This window comes from Alexandromys fortis, unplaced genomic scaffold (genome assembly GCF_014885135.2).
Source record: "Alexandromys fortis isolate MF-2015 unplaced genomic scaffold, M_Fortis_MF-2015_v1.1 scaffold_1, whole genome shotgun sequence".
Classification (NCBI taxonomy): Eukaryota; Metazoa; Chordata; class Mammalia; order Rodentia; family Cricetidae; genus Alexandromys; species Alexandromys fortis.
In genome coordinates, this window is record NW_026067927.1 from 3,507,324 (window position 1) to 3,519,922 (window position 12,599).

Below are 12,599 nucleotides of genomic sequence, written 5' to 3' on the forward strand. Positions count from 1 at the left end.
AGAAACCCCTGCATAAGACTGGGTTGTCCTGAGGTTGATCACAGACAGGTGCTGGGCCTTGTTCCTGGCTGAAAAGCTTCTGAGGTCCAGGGGCTTGTTTTCCAAAACTCCAGGAGTGATACTGAAGGTCCTGAATGAGCAGAGGAGGAGACAGGGTACCTCAAGGGCCAGATTGGTCACCTAGGCTCTTCCAGACTGTCCTCAAGGTTATGGGAACATCAGGTGGTAACCAGTGTAACCTCAGGCCTGGGCCTTCAGTGGCCATGTTGGAGGGTGAGTGAGGATGGAGGTGATAAAGGCACCTTGGCGAACCCCCAGATAGGAGCTCCTTGGAGACACAGAGTATCTGGGGTGGTCATGGGGCAAAGGAGAGGGGAAACTTCCTTCATCCTCTGCCAGTAGTCCAGAATAATCCTTGGCCCAACCCTCACATGCATATATACTTCACCAGCTATGGGCATAACCAGAAAATTTATGTCTTTGCAAAACAGACCACTACTGCAGTCCTTTCTGGGGCAGAGGTGGGGGCTGCATCTTCCCAATGACCCAGAAAGGAAGGAAGGAAGGAAGGAAGGAAGGAAGGAAGGAAGGAAGGAAGGAAGGAAGGAAGGAAGGAAGACTTGGCATAGCAGAAGCCCAGTTCCCATGGTCTAATTGACTAGTAGAAAGCCTGTCGTTTGTTGGTGCCCACTCTCAAAGGAAGGATGCAGGTGCCTTTGCCATCTTAGAGCTGGTCCCCATAGATTTTGCAAAGCAAGCAACCTCCCCCAGTTTACTGAAAACGGCATCACCTGTATTGCCCTAGAAGAGAGAGTTGTGACCCAAGGGCCCATCCCCACCTCCCTGAGTGAGAGGCTTCGGAGCCCATGCTGCTCTGCAGCCCATTCCCTCTGGAGCTATGTGTGACCTAAGATCATCCATTGTGCCCTTAATGATTGCCCCAATGTCCCCATAGCTGGGACCAAAGACAGTAGCAGCCTGATCAACGGGTCCCAGGACATATCGACGTGAGAACTCCTGCCTTCATGCCACTGCTGTGCCCCTTGCAGAGCTCGCTGAGAAGTATCTGAAGCTCCTGAAGACCTCTGCCCAGCAGTACCATGGCGGTGAATGCCCAGGAGCAAGGCGTACTCGTGCCTCCCCACAAGTCTACATCCCCCCAATTCTACAGTGGAGCCGGGGTACAGCACCCTTGGACGTTCAGGAGGGAGCCACTAAAGAAGACCCCGAGGCCACAGACGACACTGATGTGAGCTTCCAGGATCTCTTCAATTTCAAGGCCCCCAAGGGACCTCGAGTGACAGTCCTGCTGGGAAAGGCTGGGATGGGCAAGACCACGCTGGCACGTCGGCTCTGCTGGAGGTGGGCTGACGGTCAGCTGGACCGCTTCCGGGCTCTGTTCCTTTTTGAGTTCCGCCGGCTCAACCTGATCACACATTCGCTGACACTGCCCCAGCTCCTTTTTGATCAGTGCCTGAGCCCCGAGTCAAACCCTGATGCTGTTTTTCAGTACCTGGAGGAGAATGCCCACCAAGTCCTGCTCATCTTTGATGGGCTGGACGAGATCCTCCATGCTAGTTCCACGGGCGCTGACAACAGAGGTTCAGCCCTCGCCCTCTTCTCCGACCTCTGCCGTGGGACCCTCCTGCCGGGCTGCTGGGTGCTGGCCACCTCTCGTCCTGGGAAACTGCCTGCCTGTGTGCCCACAGAGGCCGCCATGGTGTACATGTGGGGCTTTGATGGGCAGCGGATAGAGAAGTACGCCAGCCACTTCTTCAGTGACCTGCTGTTACAGGAGCTGGCCCTGGCGGAAATGAGAGCCAATGAGCGCCTCCGGGGAATGTGTGCAGTACCTGCACTGTGCAGGGTCGCCTGCTTCTGCCTCGGCCGCCTGCTTCCCGGAAGCCCTCCAGGGCAGTCTACGGCCCTCCTGCCCACCGTAACCCAGCTGTTCCTGCAGATGGTGGAAACGTTTAGCCCCCATGGGACTCTGCCTGCCACATCCTTGTTGGGCCTTGGGAAGGTGGCCCTTAGTAGACTGGACATTGGGAAGGTCATTTTCTCTATGGAAAAAGACATTAGTCCTTCCCTGATGGCTTTTGGAGCGGCCCACAGCCTCCTGACCTCCTTCTGTATTCGTACCAGCCCTGAGCACCAAGAAATAGGCTATGCCTTTGCCCACCTTAGCCTGCAAGAGTTCTTTGCCGCTCTGTATCTGATGGCCAGTGACACGGTAGACAAAGAAACACTCACCTACTATGTCACACTCAATTCCCATTGGGTGCTGCGGACCAAAGCTAGGCTGGGCCTCTCCGACCATCTCTCTACCTTCCTGGCAGGCCTGGCATCCCACAACTGTCGTGCATTCCTTTGCCACCTGGCTCAACAAGAGGAAGCCTGGGTGAGCTCCAGGCAGGCTGCTGTTGTTCAGGTGCTGAGGAAGCTGGCTAGCCGGAAGCTTACGGGGCCAAAGATGATAGAATTGTATCACTGTGTGGCTGAGACCCAGGAGCTGGAGCTGGCGCAGTTCACTGCCCAAAACCTCCCCGTCCAGCTCTCCTTCCACAATCTCCCACTGACCCGTGCAGACCTGGCTGCACTGGCCAACATTTTGGAGCACAGGGTTGCCCCCATTCACCTGGATTTTGATGGCTGCCCACTGGAGCCCCAATGCCCAGAGGCTCTGGTAGGATGTGGTCAAGTTGAGAATCTCAGGTGAGTCAAATCAGAAGAGAGGCAGGGGAGGGTGGGGGAGGGCACTGTGCTTTGGGAAAGCGGGAGGTCAACCAGTCCACCAGAGAGACTGGATTCAAGTCTTGGCCATCCGAAAAGCACGCTCCATCTTCATTTAGTGTGTAACACGGTGGGGCAGCTGCTCACCTTGACCCGGCTCCTGGAGTCCAGGTGCCTGTGGCTTCCTGACTCTCACGTCTCTCTGGCAGTCAGGGACTGGAGTGCTGGATCTGGGCTACATTGCTCAAGGCTGCTTGACCTTGAACAAATTATATGTTACCTCCCTCGAGGGTGTTTCTCCTTACTGCAGTGAGTACTCAAGTCAGACAGGCTTCTCAACCTGGCATCTGGTCCAGAACCGAGGCTCCGTTTCTGTTAGAAAGAGCAAAGGTGTAGTCCCAGTGTGAGCCTCTCCAGATACAGCGGGGGAAGTCCTGTTGGAGTCATGGACAAGTGATGCACAAGTCAGAAGTAGGTGGTTCAAGCAGGTAGTTTGTTCTGCTCCATGTGGTCATGCAGGGACCCTGGTCCTTGCTCCAGCATCCCTCAGACATCCTAGCTGTAGGATCAGTGCTGAGCCATGGGTGTCTCTGTGCCCTGACTTGGAGGAAGGGAAAAGGTGACTTTAGAGGAATGTGTTTAAAGGTCACCGTGGAAGTGGAACACATCCCTTCTAGTCACGTTGCATGGCTGAGAACCTAGTCACACAGCCACTCTGGGCTGCAAGGGAAGCTGGAAATGTCACTGCTGGCTGGTGAACTACTTCCAGCTAGAGCGCCATTTCTTGTTCTTCCCCACCCTTCACATCAACACCAGGTTTCATTTACAAACTTGTTATCAGTGTCAATAGGCTGAAAACACTTCACAGATTTTAGTATATTATTAGCATTGTAACAAGGCAGTCCAGCCTACTGAGTTAGTTTTATCATTTAAAATCCCTTTTAGACCGATTTGCGAAGTGAAATCGTACCTCGGCTAAGGTCTCTGCCCATTTTGATCATTAGCACTTTGCTGTTGCTTCTGGTTCTAAGAGAGTGTCTTGAGTCTGGGGAGATAGCTCAGTATCTGCGAGGGCTTCCTGTAAAAGCAACAGGACCTGAGTTCAAGTCCCCAGCGCCTATGCAAAAAGTAAGCATAGCCTCTCATGCCTGTAGCAGAAGAGGTGAGGGACAGAGACAGATGGATGCCCCAGACCTCGCTGTCAGCCAGTCCAACCTAAGCTAGAATGAGTTTCAGGACTAGTGGTAGAAAAACAAACAAACAAACAAACAAACAAACACACACACAAACGGAAAAGTGATAAAGACCTCTGGCCGCTACGTGAGCAGTAAGTTTGCACGCATGCATGATCCTTGCTTGTCATGATTTAAACTCTATGTGACTGTATTTCTATGGATGAAGGGGAGAACCGATTTGGCCGATAAAGAAGCCATTGCTGTAAGCTGTGCTTCTTGCTACCCCAGCAGCTACAATGATAACCCGTGCTACCGTGATGCCCCATCTGTCCCCATGGACACTGCTGGTGGAGTACTACCAGTTTCTAAGCCCTGTCCCTCACTGACTCGTTTTGCTTCTCTCCTGCAGCTTTAAAAGCAGAAAGTGTGGGGATGCCTTTGCAGAAGCCCTGGGCAGGAGCTTGCCTACTATGGGGAGCCTGAAGATACTAGGGTGAGCCAAGGCTTGCAAGCAAGATATGCGAAGAAGGATATCTGGCATACTTTTCCCTGCTTAGTTCTGCACAGACAGATTCCTGGCCAGCCCCGTTCTCTGCCCCCATTCCTCTACCATCTTTGTTCTGTAGGTTAACAGGAAGTAAGATCACAGCCCAAGGCATCAGGCACCTGGTACAGGCTTTGCCCCTCTGTTTCCAGCTGGAGGAGGTCAGGTGAGTGGCCTCTAAAAGGGCTCTTTTGCTTTGGGGAAGGGCCACTTTCCAGCTTTTAGGACACCCCTGGGGCCTGCATATTCCATCCAAGATGACCAGAGAGCGGGAGCCATCAGTCTAAGAATGAGGTGGATCAGATCTGTAAGAATGCCTCTGAGATTCCAGCAGTGCACATATTTGGGACCACCTTGGAGGATTATGAGTTTTGGGCTCCCTCCCCTCATTCTGTGACCCTAGAAAAAGGGATTACAGTATCTAGGCAGAAGGCAGGTACCGTGGGGGAGACATAAATGCATACAATGTACGACTTAACATGCTGCACTTGGATACACACTTGCACAAAAATATCATTCAAACTCAAGGGTGTGTCACATACCTGTCACAGATGTGTACATGTGTGGCACATGCAGGCACACTGAGATGCACACACACTGACTGGGCATATCTGCACAATATACCTCTTGCTTGTGTCTGGAATTGATTGTTTCAGAGAAAGGTGGAACCAGGGACTCTCTGCTACAGTCTTTTTAAAAAATACTTTCTTTTAATTTTATTTGTTTCTTTTTGAGATTATAATATAATTTATCATTTCTCCCTTCCCTTTCCTCCCTCCAAGCCCTCCTATATACCCCTCCTTGATCTCTTTCAGATTCATGGCCTCTTTTTTTTAATTGTTATTGCATCCATATACATAAATGTATATGCATATATATTCCTAAATATAACCCTCTCTGTCGGTAAATGTTACTTGTTACTTGTATGTATGTTTCCACGGCCGACCATTTGGTATTGGATAACCAATTGGGGAGACTGTTTCTCCCACTCTTAGCATTCAGTTGCCTATAGTTCTTTGTGTAGAGTAGCGGTGTCACAGACTTTCTCCCATCCACATTAATCTGTCTGTTGATGCTGTCCTCGTTAGGCTCATGTTTAGGCAATCATGTTGGTGAATCTGTATGAGTATAGCTTCTAACATTGCTAGGAGACAAAATCTCAGCAAAATCCTTGGTCTTCTACAGCCTTATACAGCTCCTTCCTGAAGTTCAGAAAGGCAACCCCTGAATCTAAGCAGGCTGGCCCAGGAAGAAGTATAGAATACAACACTTACAGACTGGAACACAAGCTGGCCAGTCTCTGCCGTTCCCTCTGATGCCTTTGTTCAGTGGTCACTATGGTTTAAATGAAGATTTAAACCATTGATCTTATCAAAACTCTCTCTTTTGGTTATTGAGTGGCCTTAATCTTGGCTCCTATCACCCATTTATTTATTTATTTATTTCCAATGTCCCCTGTTGCTCTCAATCATTCTTATACCATTTATCCATCTGCCCCTCCAGCTGGGATTTCAGAAAGAGATAGTGAGGTTGGAGTGGTTGTCCTGGACTCTGGGGAGCTGTGGCCAGAGCTGACACCAGAAGTAGAGTCTTTAGTCCCCCAGAGAGACTTCAGTAGTCCCCTGGGATGTTGGCGAACTCAGGACTCAGGCACACTGTACACCTAAGGCCTGGAAACAGGTCACTGAATCACCATACCTCACTTTATAAGACTGTCACCCACCACCTGGGGCTTCCTAGTGCCCATCCCCCCCCCCACCTGAGGGATTAGGTCTTGGTCTCCCTGCAGCTTGCATGACAACCAGCTGAAGGACCCAGAGGTGATGAGCCTTGTGGAGCTGCTCCCTTGCCTGCCAAAGCTCCAGAAACTTGAGTAAGTGATCTTGACCCTCAGCCATTCCCTTTTCCTGGGACCATGGGTCTTTCCTTTGTCGACCATGTCAAGGGCATCCAGCCCTGACACTTTGCCGCAATTGCGCAGCCTGAGCAGAAACAGCGTCTCCGTGTCAGCATTGCTGTCCGCGGTGAAGGTGGCCATCACGTGTCCTACTGTCAGAAAGCTGCAGGTCAGGTGAGCAGATTTTCAAGGTCTTGGGAAAAAAGGAAAGGGACAGAGGGAGTGAGGGATGGGAAAAGAGGAGGTCCCTAGTTTACAAGATCTGAGTGTGCATGCCAGAATCAGCTTAATTCAGAGGGTGGCTTGGGTCTGGTGCTTTATTAATGGCAATTGGGTGGAAAGTTGCGTGGACGGATGGCTGAACAACATTGCGGAGCCAAAAGAATAGTTAGCGCCGTGTCGCTCTCCGTGGTACTGAAACAGGTTAGCCATCAGGCTTCTTAATCTGAATACAAATGTAATTCTCATTTTTAAAAGCTCTCAGAGGACATGGTGATACACAGTGGCAATACCAGGACTCAGGAGGATTAGGAGTCCAAGGCTAGCCTCAATTAATAGTGCATTCAGGGCCAGTCTGGTTTACATGGCACCTTGTCTTAAAAAAAAAAAAAAAAAAAAAAGAACCAAAACAAAACTAAACAAAGACCCCTCCAACATCATCTTTCTGACCTTTCAAAAGCAGACTCGCGGGTGGCAGAGAACTTAGAACCTGTGCTAGGGCACTCTTTCCCATTTTCTTGTTTCTCTATGGGCCAGGAAATACTTTCCCTGGATGGTTGGGGCGGGGGTGGGTGACAGCTGGGCAGTGGTGACTTCCAGTTCCTAGATATCGTGGCTTTGTGTTTGACCCTCTAGGGAGTCCGACTTCATCTTCCTTCTGTCCCCGATTGCAGAGACAGCTGTGCAGCAGTCAGGGTAAGTAACTCAGGAGGCATGGCCCCAGCTAGTCCTGAGAAGGGGTCCGGGCTGGGAAGGTGAGGGTGGGAACCTAGAGGGGAAGTAGGAAGACTCTCCCTGCTGCCGTGCGAATTCCTGCTCAGGGCTGGCAGAGCAGTGCTCCCCCTCCCTCCCATGTGTCTGGAGTAATCTGACCCCTGGCTAGAGAGTATGCCCAGGGTCTCAGAGTGAGCCAGGTCTGTAGGGAGAAGGTGAAGAAACTGAAGCTGAAACATTCTTCAGACTGAAAGAAAGATAAAGGAGAAGTTAGTGAGCCACACCTTAGGGCTGCCTGGGGAATGGGAGGACCAAATGTGTCTAACATGTTCCAGACACTGGCCCGCCACCAGCATTCAGATGCTGGACATGCATAGATCTCCATGTGCACCCCCCCCCCACTGGGCAGGTGAAGACATGGAAGGTTCTCCCTCTGAGGGAACACTCCTCCCAAGTTCCCCACACTCCTCCCTGACTATCCCAGCTTCAATCTCCCCATCTGCGCCATGACCCAGTTGTACCAAGGTCACTCCCTACACCCCTCCAGATGTCTAAAGCTCTGACACCCAGTGTAGCCATTGCCAGCCACTGCGACAACGAAAATGAAGTGACTTCAGTCTATCAGTTGCATGTACCACCCTTCCAGGGCTCGGTGATGGCCACAGGTCCTTCCCGTGGCAGATGACACAGCGGGAGAACAGTTCTATTATTGTAAAAAGGTTCTGCAGACATTTCAAATCTCTAAGTTTATGGAAATTGGCGTATGGTATAGCCCAAGATTCTCTGCAGTCCCTGGCACTCTCCTCTCCCTGTCTGAGAGTCCGGAAGGGGCTGTAGCTCCCCTCTGCCTGGACCTGCCTGTGGCAGTGCATGATCCCTGTCTTCTGAGCCAAAGATCACATCAAAGGGATGCTAGTTTGGCGACTTTAGGAAATAGAAACTGAAAAGTCTGATGGGTTATGTGATTTGCCAAAACCCGCACAGCCGCATATGGGAGAGAGCGCATTGGAATGAAGACCCCAAGCCCTTTGCTCCTGCGGCTTCTCCTAGTTGCACTTTGAGTGCCTTCCAGCTCTGTCTTTGGGACTAACTCACCCCAGGAGGTGCTGAAGGCTCTTCAGACCCTAGATGTCAAGCAAAGAGGTTCAGTTCATCAGTGTCTAGCTTCTGAGCCCAAGCTAGTGTGTAATCTGTTCTTTGCAGAGCATCAAACCTACAGGACAAAGACAGCCTGAAGGAAGAAAGACAGAGCCTGGAACTCAGGTACCTCAGCAGGGCCCATTGCCCTCAGAAAATGATAATGGAGGGATGGCCCTTTCCCAGGAGAGGGAGGATGGGCAGGGAGGAGCACAAGGAAAGCAGATGCAGTGACAAAGAAAGGGCATGCATATGTCAACAAGAGCTCCAGCTGAATGGGCCCTTGCTATATGTGGGGCACTGTGCTCAGAGGTGGCTGGTACTTTGTGGAAAGTCTTTTAGGACCCTCATGAATGACATGTATTACTCTAGTTTGGTAGAGGAAGAAACTGAGTCACAGACAGACGAAGTGCCTTGAATAAGATCACTCCTCTACTAGAGGTACACAGACCCCTAGGTCTGCACCCTCAGGACTTGTCTGGCTCAGGATAGGAAGGACCAGGGTTTTCCCCTGATCTCCTCTCTTCCTATCCCAGGCTTCAGAGATGTCAGCTCAGGGTCCATGATGCAGAAACCCTTGTGGAGCTACTCCAGAAATGTCCCTGCCTGGAAGAAGTGGAGTGAGTACCCTGGAAAGTGGGAGACCCGGGGCAGGAACTAGGGGAGCTTGGCAGAGCAGCAAAGGCCTCACCTACATGTAGGGGATGTGGTGTGGGTGGCTGACTCCTCAAAAGTCTGGGGACATCCCCTGTCAGAACACCTGTCAGAACATCTGTCCGAGCACCTGTCAGAACACCTGTCAGAACATCTGTCCGAGCACCTGTCAGAACACCAGTCACCATGTAGCACTGTCCTGTGCCAAGTACTGAGCTAGGAGCTGTCAGACACGTTTTGTTAGTGTCTCCTCATGGTGATGGAACCACGTTTTATAGAGCAGGAAATGAAGGCACAGAGGGGAATTCACTCAAGATCAAACATGTAGGAAGTATCTGGTCTGAAGTTCCCAGCCCATCCTAGTGAGTCCTGCCACCACTTCCATGGCCTTCAGTAGAGGGGGCTCCTCCTGCACTTAGGATGACCAATTCTTTATAGGCTAAAGAAGTTCCCGTGATGCCTGGCTCCTGAGCGGGGCTTAAGAACTGGTGGTGGTTATTTCTTAGTGATAGAAAGGGGGCCCCACCAACAATCCCAGGAAGTCCTCTAAGGGATGTGAGGCAGAATGGTGGGGTGCACCAGGTGGTGATGGTGCACACCTTTAATCCCAGCATTTGAAACATAGAGGCAGGCGGATCTCTGAGTTCAAGGCCAGTTTGGTCTACAGAGCAAGTTACAGGACAACCAGGGATACACAGAGAAACCCTCTCCTGAAAAACCAAAAAAAAAAAACCCTCACAAACGAAAAAACAAATAGTGGGGTGCTGTGAAGCATTTAGGGGTGAGTCGGCTCACTTCAGGGTGTGCTACATAAAGAGAGGGTTACTTGGATGATCAACTCTTGGTCTCTTACCTTGTTTCATTGGAAGACTCAGGGGCAAGGTTCAAACATAGCAAATGAGGGCCAGTAAGACGACTCAGCAGCTAAGTGCACCTGTCACCAAGCCTGGCCATCGGACTTCAAAGTCCAGGACCCACATGATAGAAAGAGCAAACCAACCCCTGCAAGTTGTCCTTTGGCCTCCGTGTGCACGATCCCCACTACAAAAAAATAAACATAATTAAAAAAATGATTAAAAGATCTGGAGAGATGGCTTAGGGGCTGAGTGCCTGTTGCCCTCCCGGGGGGCCTGACTTCAGGTTCCAGCACCCATGTTGGCAGTTCGCAACTTCATGTAACTCCAGTTCGAGGGATCTAGAACCTTCACGTGCATGGCAGACACTCAGTTTACAGAACAAAATTTAAAAAGAAGACATGGGATGTTTCTGGCCTGCTTGCCGTCACTGAACCTACCCCTCCCCAGTCCCTCACTTGCAACACAATCCCACCCCACCTAACTAGATGAATAACTCTTTCCCAGCCACCCTTATCCAACTTAGGCGGTCTCAAGCCCGTCTCTTCTACAGGTTCTTCATCCACTTCCTCTGTTAGAACCTCTCACCTAGTGACCCCATTAGCTCTGGCTCATGGTTTTCCCACCTTCCACCATGGCAGGGTAGACTGTATTTCACCACTGCCCTTCACTCCCTCTCTCTTTACCCTCAGAGTAAATAAAGCCCAAATCCTCACATCCTGTGAGACCCAGAAGCCTCCCCCAAACTCTCCAAACCCTTCACCCTGCTACCCTAACTCAGTTTCCAATATAAACACACTGGCTTCCTCTGGATGCTGATATGCGCTATGTCATGGGATCTTTGAATGTGCTGTTCCCACTACTAGGGACAATCTTTCCAAATCTCTCCCATCACTCACCTATAGAACTCCTGGGATTTCCAGCAAGTATTTAAATAAATCAAGAAAGCCTCCCTGGCCCTACACCGAGTCAGATATCCTGGAATTAGGGAGGTTATCACAAGAAGCATTTATGCATATTGCAACGTACAGGAATAGGTACAGGTGGGACCTTCCAGTCAGGCTGTCTGGGTTGAGTCCAAGCCCACCCTTGAGCGGGTCCCTTAAGGACTCTGCCTTGGTTTACCCAGCAGGAAGATGAAGAAGATATGAGTCCCTGCTTCTTCATAGATTGTATGAAATGTGGCACATGTGTAGAAGGGTCATGTGTGTGTGGAGCTGGCGGCCTGCCCCCTTAAGTTATTATAAAGTTCACTTGTGGGAACGATGCTCTGACTGAAGCAAGAGGAAGGCTGTGCGTGTCTCCACGGTGCCTCTATCTTAGTCTTTCAGGGAACCATCTGGAAGATGAAGGCTGTCGACTTGTGGCAGAGGCTGCTTCCCAGCTGCGAATTGCCCAGAAACTGGAGTGAGTTGCACACCCCGCCGCTGGGTGACAAGAGGAGCCATGGAGAGTCCCATCTGGTCCCTGCCTGCCCCTGTTCCCCATGCCCAGTCAGGAAGGATCTGCCCAGTATCCCCTCTCTCCAGCTAAGTTGGCCTCTTGACTGCACCTTGCTCTTGCCTCTGCCCTGAGCCACTAGTAGCCTCACCATCTAACTCCTTGCACACGGACAGCATGTCCATGGCACATCTGGCCTGCATGCATGCCAGGTTGTCCTGGCCACAGCTCTGGGAGGCAGGAGTCTTGCACTGGGCCAGAGCTAAGGTACTAAATGGGTGGGTACTCAGCCACTGGGCCAAGACTCCGGGGGACAATGTAGTATGTTTGGTTAGGGTGTAGGCATAAGTTTTTGGAGTGGTGACCCAAGAAAGCAGGCTGTCTAATGGTGCAGGACGGGGGCAAAGATGGTGTCTAGGTGGGTTGTGTTATGCCTCCTGGTCGTTTGGGTTGAGTAAGGAGTAGTGATGCTGGGGAAAGTGGTTTGGGCTTCAGCCTTCACTATGTCACTCCATAACTTTGAAATCCTGGGAAAGTAATTGAGTGTCTCTGGGCCTCAGTTTCTCCATCTATAAAATGGAATTAAATGAGATCATGCACACCTAAAAACCTTGGTACAGAGTCCGCTAGTCAATCCCACATGGTCAGCAGTTACTTTGTATACCACAAAACCAAGGCTCAGAGAGAGGAGAACCAGGGGTAGTGCTTATGGGTTAAGCCAGAGAACTTGAAGAATTCTTTGAGAGACCCTGCTTGGGGACCCATGACAGACAACAATTTTTAAGCCACAATGAGGGGGCAGGAGCTGTCTGCCTGCTGACACTGCCTCCCTCTCCTCTCCACAGCCTCAGTGACAATGGCCTCTCTAAGACTGGGGTGACCTATGTGTTGAGAGCCATGAAAACATGTGGGACCCTGAAGGAGATGCATATCAGGTGGGTGCCACACAGGGCATCGTCACTGCCCTTTAAACTCTGAGTTCAGGGCCAGGTCACCATACTTTCTGAAATTCCCCATATTATTTCTGGCCTCATACCTCAGGGACCCCCAGAAGATGCTGCCTGAGCCCTGCCCAGCTAGCACAGCAGTGCAGTCACCGCCGGGGCTGTGGCGCTCCTCTGGAGAGCTGCCTGCAGCCGGTGGTGCCAGCTGGAAGTGGCAGGATCAGAAAATGAGGAAACAGCCCTCCAGCTCCTTGCTTCAGTTGGTACAAACTGTGCAGCGCCCACTGT

General features: G+C 51.1%; 1 protein-coding gene across 2 annotated transcripts in view; it reads left to right on the forward strand.

The window, feature by feature from the left end:
- Nlrc5 (NLR family CARD domain containing 5) overlaps positions 1 to 12,599 on the forward strand; it is a 78,376-nt gene that overhangs the window by 26,722 nt on the left and 39,055 nt on the right. For both annotated transcript variants that reach the window (XM_050143981.1, XM_050143982.1), the window contains exons 6-15: positions 1,050 to 2,715; positions 4,318 to 4,401; positions 4,535 to 4,618; positions 6,242 to 6,325; positions 6,434 to 6,523; positions 7,205 to 7,264; positions 8,486 to 8,545; positions 8,956 to 9,039; positions 11,251 to 11,334; positions 12,213 to 12,302. In XM_050143981.1, coding sequence (XP_049999938.1) covers positions 1,050 to 2,715; positions 4,318 to 4,401; positions 4,535 to 4,618; positions 6,242 to 6,325; positions 6,434 to 6,523; positions 7,205 to 7,264; positions 8,486 to 8,545; positions 8,956 to 9,039; positions 11,251 to 11,334; positions 12,213 to 12,302 — 2,386 coding nt within the window. The remainder of the gene's footprint in view (positions 1 to 1,049; positions 2,716 to 4,317; positions 4,402 to 4,534; positions 4,619 to 6,241; positions 6,326 to 6,433; positions 6,524 to 7,204; positions 7,265 to 8,485; positions 8,546 to 8,955; positions 9,040 to 11,250; positions 11,335 to 12,212; positions 12,303 to 12,599) is intronic.